General features: G+C 40.8%; 1 protein-coding gene across 2 annotated transcripts in view; it reads right to left on the bottom strand.

The window, feature by feature from the left end:
* Positions 1–15,509, bottom strand: part of EPHA6 (EPH receptor A6) — a 1,195,522-nt gene that overhangs the window by 611,205 nt on the left and 568,808 nt on the right. For both annotated transcript variants that reach the window (XM_077480173.1, XM_077480174.1), the window contains exon 4: positions 7,353–7,508. In XM_077480173.1, coding sequence (XP_077336299.1) covers positions 7,353–7,508 — 156 coding nt within the window. The remainder of the gene's footprint in view (positions 1–7,352; positions 7,509–15,509) is intronic.

Raw genomic sequence — 15,509 nt, 5'->3', positions numbered from 1 at the left:
AAGGGGAAACATGTAAATGTGTTGGAATGACCTAGTCAAAGCCCAGACCTAAATCCAATAGAAAATCTGTGGTCAGACTTAAAAATTGCTGTTCACAAGCACAAACCATCCAACTTGAGGGAGCTGGAACAGTTTTGCAAGGAGGGATGGGCAAAAATCCAAGTGGTAAGATGTGGCAAACTTATAGAGACTTATACAAAGTAACTTGGAGCTGTGATAGCTGCAACAGGTGGTTCTACAAAGTATAGACTTTAGGGGGGTGAATAGTTATGCACATTGACTTTTTATGTTATTTTGCCCTATTTGTTGTTTGCTTCACAATAAAAAAAAACATCTTCAAAGTTGTGGGCATGTTCTGTAAATTAAATGATGCAAATCCTCAAACAATCCATGTTAATTCCAGGTGAGGCAACGAAACATGACAATGCCAAAGGGGGTGAATACTTTTGCAAGGCACTGTATTTAAGCAGCTATAATAGAGCATGCAAAGATACCAATGCCATTGTTTAACACTATAGGTTCTTGATTTTTAAAAGAGGCTTCAAAGCCTTTCAAATCTGTAATATGCACGTGAAAATAGTACAATTGGTGCAGTCATCTGAGATGTAAGATAGAGCCCAGCACCCAGCAGTAGAAGGGGTGAGGAGCTGTCTTCTTTCTATGTCCCTGACAATACCATATTGGGTAATTATAGCCATAGCAGTGCAGGTAGCCCAGTGGTAAAAAGGTACCCTTCCCATCTCTGAAAAAATTTTTTTTTCAAATGTGCTCACTATATTCAACAATTTCTCCTTTTCTATGAAAGATTGCTGTGATCGTTGGCTGTGTGTACTTGACAAGCGTCTGTTGTAGTGAGCCTTTGTAGACCACCAAATCGGGGTTCCCCAGGGCACGGAGTTTAAGCCCCAACATGCTTCTTCACTAGGGCCCCGATGGTGGGGGTGGACTTGCAATGACGAAGACCAACATTTTGTTGTAGACCCCTGTCATTTCAAATTATGCCACCCATATTATTCACTGTATTACAGCACAGTCAGTTTAACATGATTGATACAAAGATTTCTAATTTCTGTGAATTTTTAGAAAACCCACCAATGCCCTTTTACCCATGAACATCTAATGTTAGCAATCTGAACTAACTTTCATTTCATCATTGCCAGTCTTTAAAATCTTTAAAAAAAATTATGACTCAGACATAGTTCGAAATCGGTTACTAATGTTGCCCAAATCCATGCCTATTCTATTTAATTCAACATGAATAATGAGTAGTTCCAGTTACGACTCCAGAGGACAAATTATTCAGTTCCCTATATTTATTCATTTAATTACTATGCCCAGATAAATTCAAAATCATAGTTTTTTGAATAAGCGGAATAATATCAATTATATGACGGGCGCCTCCAAGAAAAAAAAGACTGAACTGCAATACTGAAAAAATATGCCCTCTTTACTGAAGGGCCCTTATGCCAATTTGCATGACGATTAAATAGCTTTTTAATTGCCATTAAATTATGCTGGCTAAACTGTGATTTCATGCAAATATTAAGCTGTAATGACATACAGTGAATCATTTAGCAAGATTTAGAACTTGGAACAAAGAGGGACAATTAATTCTAATCCTCAGATTTAACAATATAATGTGTCACTGGGCTGTTTATGAATATGGCCTGATTGCTTTGTTATCGTTTATAAATTATGCACAGATGAAGTTGAACACAGACAAAGCAGGGCGCGATAACCTACGTACAGACATTTTGCTACAAAGCCTTCTGTGATTTCTTAAACAGTGCATTCTTTGTACTACCAGATCTTAGAAGACATCATCAATCATCTGATATTCATACGGCAGTTCATTAGATAACGTTTTTTTTTTCTTTATTTTGAAGATTTAGCGTTGCACACCATAATTTTTTTTACATTTTTTAATAATCCTGATAATTGATCAGCTTTATTAACAGGATTGATACCTCATTCTATAGCTGTTTTATTTATAGCACAGTAGTACTGGGAAAAAGGGTATCCATGGATTTGACTATGGTGGGGTAGAAGTGGCGGTTGGCAGCTTGGTTCTTGCTTTATTGTCAGGTCACCTGAGTCCAGGTGACAGATGCACCACGTTGGGGTCTGGAGTGCACCGTAAGGTAGTGGACCATATGGCTGACTGCTGCGTATGGACCTCTAGGTGATACAGGAGAGCAGGTACTCTGTAGGACCAACACGGATGCCACTGGGAGCTAGAACATGAGTTTTTCCAGGGCGCGGAATCTAAGAGCCAGCGGGTGTTCGACACCTAGGGCCTCCCAGCTCATGCTCACGGTAGACTACAGGGAGGTAGAGAGGAAACAGCAGACTGCGACAACAAGGGATAGTCAGGAGAGCCAAAGGTCAGGGCAACAAGCAGGTAAGGATGGCCAGGAGACAGCCAAAGTTCGGAGCAACAAGAAAGTAAGGATAGTCAAGAACAAGCCAAGATCGGTAACTGGAATCAGATGTAGAACACACAGCAAGTAGCACACGGGAGCCAAACACACAATACTGATCGGCAGGGCTGACTTGCAGTGCACAAGTTAATATAGAGTTCCCTGATAGGGGCTGGGGTGGAGCCATTTTTTAACATTTTCCCAGTTACTTCCTGATTTCCTGGCCTAGGCTAATCATGTTATATATCTCAGGAGTCTTCAGGAGTGGAGAAGGGGCTTTCTTAGCTAAGCACACCCCCCTATTTGCATTCTTGAGCTAAGGGCAGATGGTCACTACCAGAAATGCTAAGGGGGTGTTTTAGAAAGTGATTTTTCAGAAAAATTATGCATGGATACATACAGTATCCCACAAAAGTGAGAACACCCCTCACGATTTTGTAAATATTTTATTCTATCTTTTCATGTGACAACACTGAAGAAATTACACTTTGCTACAATGTAAAGTAGTGAGTGTACAGCTTGTATAACAATGTAAATTTGCTGTCCCCTCAAAATAACGCAACACACAGCCATTAATGTCTAAACTGTTGGCAACAAAAGTGAGTACACCTCTAAGTGAAAATGTCAAAAATTTGGCCCAATTAGCCGTTTTCCCTCCCTGGTGTCATGTGACTCGTTGGTGTTACAAGGTTCCAGGTGTGAATAGGGAGCAGGTGTGTTACATTTGATGTTATCGCTCTCACTCTCTCATACTGGTCACTGGAAGTTCAACATGGAATCTCACGGCAAAGAACTCTCTGAGGAGCTGAAAAAAAAATTGTTGCTCTACATAAGATGGCCTAGGCCAGGGATCTCCAAACTACGGTCATCCAGCTGTTGCAAAAGTACACATCCCATGAGGCATTGTAAAATTAAGACATTCACATACATGACTAGGCATGATGGGAATTGTAGTTCCTGAACAACTGGAGGGCCATAGTTTGGAGATCCCTGGCCTAGGCTATAAGACGGTTGCCAAGACCCTGAAACAGACCATACAGTGGATTAACAGGATAGGTTCCACTCAGAACAGGCCTCGCCATGGTCGACCAAAGAAGTTGTGTGCACGTTGTGCACCCACAACATGCGTTGTCTTTGGGAAATAGACATATGAGCGCTGCCAGCATTACTGCAGAGGTTGAAGGGGTGGGGAGGTCAGCCTGTCATGCTCCATACTCTGCAAACTGCATCAAACTGTTCTGCATGGCTGTCCTCCCAGAAGGAAGCATCTTCTAAAAATGATGCACAAGAAATACAAACAGTTTGCTGAAGGCAAGCAGACTAAGGACATGGATTACTGAAACCATTTCCTGTGGTCTGATGAGACAAAGATAAATGTATTTGGTTCAGATGGTGCCAAGTGTGTGTGTTGCCAACTAGGTGAGGAGTACAAAGATAAGTGTGTCTTGTCTACAGTCAAGCATGGTGGTGGGAGTATCATGCTCTGGGGCTGCATGAGTGCTGCCGGCACTGGAGGGCTACAGTTCATTTAGGGAACCATGAATGTCAACATGTACTGTGACATACTGAAGCAAAGCATGATCCCCTCCCTTAGGAGACTGGGCCGCAGGGCAGTATTCCAACATGATAACAACCCCAAACATGCCTCCAAGACCACCACTGCCTTGCCAAAGAAGCTGAGGGTAAAGGTGATTGACTGGCCAAGCACGCCTCAAGACCTAAACCCTATTGGGCATCTGTGAGGCATTCTCAAATGGAATGTGGAGGAGCACAAGGTCTCTTTTGGCCCAATTTGGAGATTTTCACTTAGGGGTGTACTCACTTTTGTTGCCAGTAGTTTAGACATTAATGACTATGTGTTGAGTTATTTTGAGGGGACAACAAAGTTACAACAAAGTTACACTGTTATACAAGCTGTACACTCACTACTTTACATTGTAGAAAAGTGTAATTTCTTCAGTGTTGTCAAGTGAAAAGATAGAATAAAATATTTCCAAAAATGTGAGGGGTGTACTCACTTTTGTGAGATACTGTAGATAGATATGGGAGTTTTCTTTGAATATTAAACATTAATTAAAAAGTGCTTTTGGTTTGTGTCGCTCAGATGTGGTATAGTTCCTCTATAAGTTTGTTCCCTCTATTTGAGTTTTAATTTTGAGTAATGTAAAGAAATAGCCCCCAAACTCATTAAAGCCATCTGCAGCCATAATAGTTTTTTATGTTTTAGGCAGAATGGGAAAGGCATAAAAGCCTTGTCAGGTTTATGGTATGATTTTTATCCCCAACAGGGTCATACAGTGTAATACAAATTTGACATAACTTTTGATGCTTTCTATGCCTATGCATCACAAAAAAAGTTTTGGCTTCTGGCCTGGCTTGTTAAAAAGGTCTCTTGACATACAGATTACCATATTGCCACAGTTAGTATCCTAGTTCTAAGTGATCCACTGGTAGGTTATGGATTTTCAGCTATGGTAGTTACATTAGTACATACATTCATACATACTAAGCAGAGTACTTTTAAAGCAAGCACTCACTGCGGGATAATTCTATCTGAAACTTTGTTTGGAATTCAAGTTGCTCTTTTCCTAAGGCTAACCCCACTCATTCCCCTTCCATTTGTGATGCTGCAACCTTTTCATCTCAGCTTCCTTCTAAAAACATATGATAGGCTACTTAAGTAAATCCTTGCAAACAGCTAAAACATTTCATAGAAATCTTTTTAGTCATTTAGGTTTTGCACTATTCTGGATGTATCATTCACTGCTAATAGTTCAGGCAAGGCAAGTCACATTTTTTAACATTTTAAAAAAGAATTTGTATTTTTTGTTAAAATGTCTGCTCTTAACATGTTTCATTTTTGTACACCTCCATATGGCTAACTTATTTACAAGACCACAAGGGGTAAGAGGCAATGTAGCTTTGAGGTACATGCCCTTTATTCTGTACCCTCCTCCACTTCTGTGCATAGAGGCCCATATTTACCCCAATCTTCAGGTGGAGAGTTAGTGTGAACCATAAAACAGAAGTTGATATAGACCCTTCCATAATGAATCAATTACAATTATTACCGAATATTTATCAGCATATAACACGCACAGGCGTATAACACCAACATTCATTTTAAGATTGAAGTTTCAGGGAAAAAACCTGACATTTTAAAAATGGAACATTGCCATCAATGCAGCCTGATCAACGCCCATCTGCAGCCTCACAAGTGCCATCAATGCAGCCTCACCATTGTCATCAATGCAGCAGCCTCACCATTGCCATCAATGCAACAGCCTCACCATTCCCTTTAATGCAGCAGTCTCACCATTGCCATCACTGCAGCCTGATCGATGCCCTTCTGCAGCCTAGAGGGGACAGGAAGGGGGGGCGGGATGAGAGCCGACAGATTACATACAGTGAGATTCGCCTATGATAGATAGAACAATGGTCAAATGCCGGCCCAGGAAACAAGGCTTCCTATTATAGAGGACACCAAGTAAACAGGAGATTCTCACTGTATATAATCTGACAGAGATAGTCCTGCCCCCCTCCCTGTCCCCTCCGAGACAACTAAAATAAAACTGAAGTATTGGCGTATAACATGCACACCCTATTTACACCCAATTTTCATGGTGAAATGTTGAGTGTTATACGACAAAAAATACAGTATTTTTTTCCTTGTTTAAACCAAAATTATATTTTTTTATGCAAACACTGAAAATGCAAGTTAAAAGAAGTGCATGCATGTACACTTGCAAAAACACAGTATCTTTTGCATTTACCAGAAGGTCCTCCACCAGGGACAATACAAGATTTGGGACCCTCTATGACCTGTTGGCTTACATTCTTCAAACTTCACAGCCCAGAGACCTTAGGCTTTCCCTATCTCCCTCTCGGAATATCATTATGCTCCTAAATTTGTAAAAGGTGCAGAGACTGTTACTGCACAGAACAATGTTCCAACACATACAGAATGGTTGAAACATGTGAATGACACCTTGAGGCTTGAAGACCTTATTTTTCCGCATACAGGGTCCTAAAAAATTCATGTTTATGTTCCCTAGATCTTTTTAGTCTTATAAAGTCATGTGGATTTCTCTTCTTGAGAAAGCTCCTCAGAATGTATAGTGCTTTAACCACACCTTGTATTCAGAATTATGTTGGATTATATTTAAAGTACAACTGAAGGCAAAACTTGAATTTTTAGGTTTGGATAGAGGGGAGATGGATTAGAACACATGTCAGTTTTTATTGCTGTCTGTGTCCTCGTTAGGGAGTATCACCCTCTCTATTTGTCCTTTTTACCAATATCATTGAAAGTGAAAGTAAAAGTAAAAGTAAAAGAAAATGTTGGGTTGTTACCTAAAAAGGAATAGATGAGAAATCTTCCAATGGGGACACTTGTTCTGGTGATCTCACCAAGAGAAACTCTTTATTTGCAGAGATTTCCTCTCACTTCTTGTGACTATGGGACGTGAAGGTAAATCTCCCCAGTGGGACAAAGATGGCAAAAATAAACCTTATTCTACTTTACCTTCTGAATGTTACATCTATGTTTTACGGTGGTATCTCAAACTGTGTACAACTCATATACTCACAGTTTTGTATTGCTGTAGTAACACTATGGAAACTCTCAATAAAAACATTTTATTCTTTAACAATAAGCCAATAACTACCCCTTGAAGTACAATTACCTCTGTCTCCCTCATTAGTAAACACTTTACCAGAAGCCACTTTGACCAATGATAATATTGGCTTCTATGAAAAAGTCACAGCAGTAGATAAAAAGTAAGGCTACCCAAAATGGTTTTTGAAGAGCTCAAAAACCAGTGCATGCCTCACACCACTCAACATAGAAAAATCCATGTTAAGTAATGTTGCTCTTTAAAACAAATAACGTAGCAGATAAATAAAACCAAGTCAACCACAAAACAGACTTACTTGTACAAGCCATGGCTGGGGGGTCTTTCTCTGCTCGGAAGTAACCCTTTTCACACTGGCAGACAGTCGTGGCCTCGACATATGTGAAACTGTGTGGAGGGCATTTGGAGCACTTGATATTTCCAGCAAATGCCTTGTAGAATCCAGGCCGACATGCTGCAAGACACAAGACAAGGCGGTCAATGCTGGCCTTCACTATCCCCATTCATTTCATCTGTCATTCTGTGGTGACAGTGAGAAATCCTGCTCAGAATCTCTGTGTGACCGCAGGCAAGTCACTTTATCTCCCCGCTCCTCAGACAGCACAATTAGACTGTAAATCCTTGCAGCCAGTGCTTTATTATGTCTGTTTTCCTATACTGACAGTTAGTAATTGTAAAAATTATCATTCTGAACTCAGGCAAGACCTAAAAGGAATCTGGGATCATGTTTACATTGCCTTGTCCACTGTTCTTGCATTCTTGTGCGTATAAGAATGTCAATGTCAATACTGTACATACTAGAAATCCTATAAAAACACATTAATATTACATTACATCTAATTAATATTACATTCTGATCATTAGGTATACTCCAGGTTACTAAAACACTTTCTGTGTTAGCAAAACACAACCTCCGACATGTAAACTGACAATTGTAGGAACGCAGATATATATTTAAAGCTTTTTTTTGCCCTTTTGGATAGAGTAGAGATGGGTAGACCCCCTAATACATTGATTTTTCTTGTCTGTGTCCATTTGTCACTTTTTGTGAAAATGTTGTTACATCGAAACCTTCTAATCCGCTAGTGCTGCTGTGGTTAGGCTAATAGTACAGAGGCACAGGGAGCTAGAGTAGCCCAAGACCAAAACATTTTCAAAATACATTAAAACATTAATATTTTTTTTTACAGTAATACAAAATAATAATAATAATAATATGTATATTGTCTGTGAAGGTTCTCATTTATCTAAGCCATGGTATAGTTATCAGTAGTCACATTTAACTGGTCTTGTTCTGTAATTTTGAAGATGTTCACTTTTTCAGTTCTAATGAGTGTCAGAAAACATACCTCAGTATTTATATCCACATTGGTAACACAGTCACCTTAATCCAATCATCATGCAATATTTCAAAGCAAATTTTGATTTCCCAAGAACAACATAGGAGATGTACAAGTTGTGGAACCAACTTATTCTAGTAACATAATTCAATGTCTTGGAGTCAGGAAGTCTGTGTTAATCCTTTGATTTACATGGTTGAAGGTTTGAATTTGTGACAAATTGCACAGATGTTAAATTCCATTGTATGTGGAAGATAGATAGTGTCTAAAGCCCTCATTCCTGTTTAGGCACAATGCAGATTTGGTCAGAAAGGACATCTGCTTTCAAAAGACATGAAGGAGACCATTTGGATCAAACTGGAACAGCCATACCTAAAAAGGCCTGAGGGCCCTTGACACCACATGTCTTCGATATATGTCGACTTAAAAACTCTACCCTGGGCATTTGACAACAATTCTCATCTTCAGCTCTGTAAGAAGAAAGGTTCCACCATGACTGGATTAAGGTGATCTGTGTGGTTATAAATTTGGAGTATGCTCCAAGAAGTTTGAGTAAGCTGGGCAAAAATCTTTACACCACATGTCTTCCATATATGTCGACTTAAAAACTCTACCCTTGAGATTTGACAACAATTCTCATCTTCAGCTATGTAAGTAGAAAGCTTCCACCATGACCGGATTAAGGTGATCTATGTGGTTATAAGGCCGCGTACACACGAGCGGACTTTTCGACATCCAAAGTCCGACGGACTGAGTCCGTCAGACTATCCGATCGTGTGTGGGCTGCAACGGACTTTAGCTTCGCTAAAGTCTGACGGACTTTAGAAATGAAGCATGCTTCAAATTTTCCCGACGGAACTCCGCCGGACCCGGTCCCCTTCGAAAAATCCGCTCGTGTGTATGCTACTCCGACGGACTAAAACCGACGCTAGGGCAGCTATTGGCTACTGGCTATGAACTTCCTTATTCGAATCCAGTCGTACGTCATCACGTTCGACTCCGTCGGAGTTTGGTGTGATGGTGTGTGTCCAAGTCCGTTCGGTCGAAAAGTCCGCCAGAACTCCGTCGGAACTCCGGCGGAACTCCTTTGGAGGTCTGTCGGAATTAAGTCCTCTCGTGTGTACGGGGCATAAATGTTGTAGTATGCTCCAAGAAGTTTGAGTAAGCTGAGAAACATCTTTAAAACTTTACAGAAACATCAAAACAACTTACAGAACAAGTCCAGCTGAATGTGACTAGCTATTACAAGCAATTTATAATGTTACAACACATTAAACAAATACTAACGCTCTGCATGTATAATGTTGTAATCGTGGGAGCAATATAATATCAACATCAAGTTATGTGTATGCTGATATCTAGCACATTGATGCTTATTCCTATATTTATCTTTTCTTTGATACACTGCTGTTTCCTGAACCGCTCACAACACATAAATAAAAGTCAGTATGCACCTATGTGATCAGCCATTACTTCTAAAGGAAACACTATAGTGTCTGTAAAAGAATGAAGCGCCTCTCTCACATTAATTTCTCTACACCGGAAGAATCACAAATCCCCCCCCCAAGGATTACATGGTTTTAAAGATAATCCTTGAATGTGTTACATATTCAACTGTATTATTTCTAATGATACAAATTGCATTTTACAAGCAAAGGGCATTTTCTAAAGAAAGTAATCCTTCAGAAATCCAGGCACTTCACCATTAGCCTATTCATTGAGTCAGGTACTCAGCAGCTCAAATCAAATCAATAACCATTCTCAAAAATGGCTTTTACTGTCAATTGGTGTGCAATTTCTCCACAGCGGTAATGTTTATTTAATCACCTGCACATTATTATCTGGCACATAATTAGTTATAAAATTACAATATGTCGTAGACTTAACGCGACAACCTTAAAAAAATACAAATCACTCGCTCAACTCTAGCTGTTTTTGATTACAACATTTGAACAATATATGTCAGAAATAATAAAAGCTATGCAAATGTTTCTGAAAACAGACTACAGTAAATTAGGAATTTAATAAGGCAAAGAGAAAAATGTACAATGATGTAAAATCTGTTTGCTAACCATGTGTAGCTGATCATCAAAGAAGAGATACAGTGCCTTGAAAAAGTATTCATAGCCCTTGAAACTTTCCAAATTTTGTTACAACCAAAAACGTAAATGTATTTTATTGGGATTTTATGTTATAGACCAACACAAAGTGGCACATGATTGTAAAGTGGAAGGAAAATGATAAATGGTACTCAAATTGTTTTACAAATAAATATCTGAAAAGTGTGGCGTGCATTTATATTCAGCCCCCTTTACTCTGATACACCTAACTAAAATCTAGTGGAATCAATTGACTTCAAAAGTCACCTAATTAGTAAATAGAGTCCATCTGTATGAAATTTAATATCAGTATAAATGCAGCTGTTGTGTGAAGCCCTCAAAGGTTTGTTAGAGAACATTAGTGAACAAACCGCATCATGAAGGCCAAGGAACACACCCAGACAGGTCAGGAAAAAAGTTGTGGAGAAGTTTAAAGCAGGGTTAGGTTATAAAAAAAAAAACAAGCTTAGAACATCTCACGGAGCACTGTTCAATCCATTATCTGAAAGTTGAAAAAGTATGGCACAACTGCAAACCTACCAAGACATGGCCATCCATCTAAACTAACAGGCTGGGCAAGGAGAACATTAATCAGAGGAGCAAATACATAGCAATCTTAGAAGAAAACCTGTTTGAGTCTGCAAAAGACTGGGGTGGATGGTTCAACTTCCAGCAGGACAACAACCTTAAACACACAACTAGAGTGGAATGGAATGGTTTAGATCAAAGCATATTCATGTGTTAGAATGGCCAAGTTAACGTTCAAACCTAAATCCAATTGAGAATCTGTGTGAAGACATGAAAATTGCTGTTCAAAGATGCTCTCTATTCAATCTGACAGAGCTTGAGCTATTTTGCAAAAAAGTTACTAGATCTGTGAGGTCAGGGAACCAACTACTTGACCTCTGTCTGCTGTCGTAGAATCAAGCAGGAGAGCACAGCTAGGTGGTGTTGTTGTGGAGCTTTTTAGTGCGGAAGTGCAGGAGGGGTCAGACGCTGTGACAGCGTGGTGTGAGAGGGAGTGAGGGAGGGTAAGAACAGAGGACCAAAATCGGAGGCAGGAGCGGGACATCATGGTGGTGGAGCAGGACAGTAATCACCCCACAGATTCAGACAGAGGAAGCGGTAGGAGATCCACCGGGAGGTGGAAGGCTGACCAGGAGAGGCAGCATGTAAGTGAACTGCAATCCGGAGGGAGAGTGTGACAGACAGACTAGAGAAGCGGCCAAACTGAAAGTTTGACTGACTGCTGCAAAGTGTCAGATTATAAGGGGCGGCTGAGCAGAGAGACACAAACCAAAATAAAAATAAAAATTGACTGACAGTGTATTGTGAATACCTGTGTATTGTTGAGTATCTGTGTATTGTTGAGTATGTGTGTATTGTGAGTACCTGTGTACTGTTGTGTGCTGTGAGTACCTGAGTGCTGTGAATGCACGAGTGCTGTGAGTAGGGATGAGCCCGTGGTTCGATATGGGGTGTTCGTGGGAAATTTGAGCGCTGTGGAATGCCTCATAATGCACTGTGAAATCTCAATGTATTGCTTTATGATGATTCACAATGCCAATGCCAATCACAGCTGAGAGAGCCATAATTGGCCAAAGGCAGGGTGCCTTTGGCCAATCATGGTTCAGCGGGCTAAGTCCATGCCCCACACTATATAAGGCTGCTGCTTACATGGCGGCCATATAGTGTAATGAATGAAGAGAGATTAGGCAACTTAGTTAATGGCGTGCAGGCAGTATATTTGATATATATTTCACATGACTTCAGAAGGGGCGGAGTCACTCGATTACATCAGCAGGTGGCCCTGCCCCTGGCTATATAAGAGCTGTCAAAGCAAAAAGACTGCAGTCGGAAGGACGCCTCCCATGGAGGTGGAGTTCTTCCATGGTTTTTTTTGGGACCGTCAGGAAGATTTTTTTTAAATAAAGGAATTGTCCAAAACGGTCTTCTGTCATTTTTACTTTTTTGACACTTTTTTTGGTGAATGAGTAGGGGTACAATGTACCCCATACCCATTCACTTGTTAAAGGGGGCTTCCAGATTCTGATAAGCCCCCCACCCGCAGACCCCCACAACCACCGGGCAACCCCAAAGCACCCTCCCCATGTTGAGGGCATGTGGCCTTGTATGGTTCAGGAGGACATGGAGAGTTGTCTTATCCCCCCCTTTTCCTGCAGCCTGCCAGGTTGCATGCTCGGATAAGGGTCTGGTATGGATTTTGGGGGGGCCCCTGTGCCTTTTTTTATTTTGGTGCTGGGTTCCCCTTAAAATCCATACCAGACCTAAAGGGCCTGCTATGGATTTTGGGGGGACCCCCACACAATTTTTTTTACATTTTGACACGGGGTTCCCTTTAATATCCATATCAAACCCAAAGGGCCTGGTAATGGACTGGTGGGGGGAACCCACGCCTTTTTTTCAATGATTATTTTATATACAGTGGATATAAAAAGTCTACACACCCCTCTTAAAATGGCAGGTTTTTGGGAGACAAAGATAAATAATTTCAGAGCTTTTTTCACTTTTAACGTGACCTATAAACAAACTGAAATCTTTTAGGGTTGAGAAGCAAAAATAAAAAAATAAAATAATGTGGTTACGCACCCTCTTATAACTGGGGATGTAGCTGTGTTCAGAATTAAGCAATCACATTTTTAAATAGGAGTCAGCACACACCTGCCATCATTTAAAGTGGCTCTGATTAACCCCAAACAAAGTTCAGCTGTTCTACTAGGTCTTTCCTGACATTTTCTTAATCTCATCCTACAGCAAAAGCCATGATCCGCAGAGAGCGGTATCAGGTATCAGGTATCAGGTAAAGGTATCAGTCAGGAGTAGGGTACAAAAGTATATCCATATCAGACCCAAAGGGCCTGGTAATGGACTGAGGGGGGGGAGGGACCCATGTTGTTTTCTTTCATTCTTCTTTCATCTATATTGCCAGGATCCAACAATATATAACAGTTGCGAGTAGCTTTAAATGACATTTTTCCCTTTAGAAATGTCATTTTGCTGTGGTGGTGTTCTAAACATGGGGAAAATGCTCTAATTTACAAGCATACTAATGACACCCCCCCATGCGCGATGTTTAAAGGAATATTTCATTTTTATTGTTTCACTTTAAGCATTATTAAAATCACTTCTCCAAAAAAAAGTCTGATTTCAAAACTTTGTTTTACATTGATACATGTCCCCTGGGGCAGGACCCGGATCACCAAACACTTTTAATGGCAATAACTTGTATATAAGCCTTTAAAGTGAGTATTTTTGTTTTTTCATGTTAGTGTCCAATAGAAACTAACGACGCTCCACGGCTTTCGAATTTGCCGCGAACGGAGCATATTGTTTGCTGTTCAGCGAATGGGCAAACACCCGATGTTCGAGTCGAACTTACGTTTGACTCGAACATCGGGCTCATCCCTTCTCATACCCAAAATGATTGAGTGCTGTAATAAAATCAAAAAGTGCTTCAACAAAGTATTAATTTAAGGGTGTACACACTTATGCAAACATATTATTTTATTTTTACTTCCCTCCAACTTAAATATTTCAGTTGTACAGTTTATAGGTGACACAGGCACAATATTTAAAGGAATATTTCATTTTTATTAAATCACTTTAAGCATTATTAAAATCACTGCTCCTGAAAAAAACGTCAGTTTTAAAAACTTTTATTTGCATTGATACATGTTCCCTGGGGCAGTATCCAGGTCCCCATACACTTTTTATGTCAATAACTTGCATATAAGCCTTTAAAATGAGCACTTTTGATTTTTAACGTTCATGTCCCATAGACTTTAACGGTGTTCACATGTTCGCACAAATTTTTTGTCTGTTCGCATGTTCTGGTGCAAAGTGAACCAGGGGTGTTTGGCTCATCCCTATCTGTGAGTACTCAAGTGCTGTGAGTGCACAGGTACTGTGAGTACCCGAGTACTGTGAGTTCCCAAGTGCTGTGAGTGCACGGGTACTGTGAGTGCACGGGTACTGTGAATACCCGAGTGCTGTGAGTGCACGGGTACTGTGAGTACCAGAGTGCTGCGAGTGCACGGGTAGTGTGAGTGCCCGAGTGTGGTGAGTGCATGGGCACTGTGAGTGCCTGTGTGCTGTGAGTGCATGAGTACTGTGAGTACCCAAGTGCTGTGCGTGCCCGGCCACTGTGAGTGCTCGAGTGCTGTGAGTGCACGAGTACTGTGAGTACCCGAGTGTTGTGAGTGCATGAGTACTGTGATTGCATGAGTGCCGTGAGTGCCTGAGTGCTGCTAGTACCTGTGTGTTCTGAGTGCATGTGTGCTGTGAGTACCTGTGTATTGTATTGTTGAGTATTAGTGTCAGGAAGCTAGTTGTTAGTTAATTGAACAGAGCATAATTCCTAAATCCCCATTATATTAGTAGGTACAATGCCGGCTCTGATTTGCCTGATGAAAGAGCGCGGTCGTCCGACAATCTCGACCCGCACGCTCAAGAAACGCGTCGCATATTCTATGACGTAACAGCTCCGCGCCCTGGTCATCTCTGCCTCCCAAGCCTCGTTTTGAAGCTACACATCTTGCGTCCACCATAAGCCGGCTGCTTCCTAAACACCTGTAGTGGACCATACTGAGAGGAACAGGAACAACTAGATGACAGATGTGGACCGGATCACTGGCTGACGTTTTAAATCAGATACACCAGATGACCCCCTGTGTTTAATGCCTACTTTTTGCCTACTAAATGTGAGTGCAAAATTTTATGATCTCTACACTGTAAATAAAACCTTTTGAAAAATCTGCACCCAGAGGCGCCCCTCTCTCTCTTTTTTTCTCCTTTATCTACAACAATGCCGGCGAGTGTGGAGATGCGACTCAGTGTACATATTGGGTCATGTATGCGTTCCCCGATCATCCAATCAAGGGCAAATACTGCTGCACAAAATGTAAGCATGTTGTTTCCCTGGAAGCCCAGGTTCTGAATCTAGGGAAGCAACTGTCAACACTGAGAAGACTCTCCATACTAAAGGAAAGTTGGGAT

The sequence above is a fragment of the Lithobates pipiens genome, unplaced genomic scaffold (assembly GCF_037356315.1).
Source record: "Lithobates pipiens isolate NorthernLeopardFrog02 unplaced genomic scaffold, aLitPip1_a1.2 Scaffold_16, whole genome shotgun sequence".
In the NCBI taxonomy this organism is placed as follows: Eukaryota; Metazoa; Chordata; class Amphibia; order Anura; family Ranidae; genus Lithobates; species Lithobates pipiens.
This window is presented reverse-complemented; position numbering and strand designations above follow the sequence as displayed.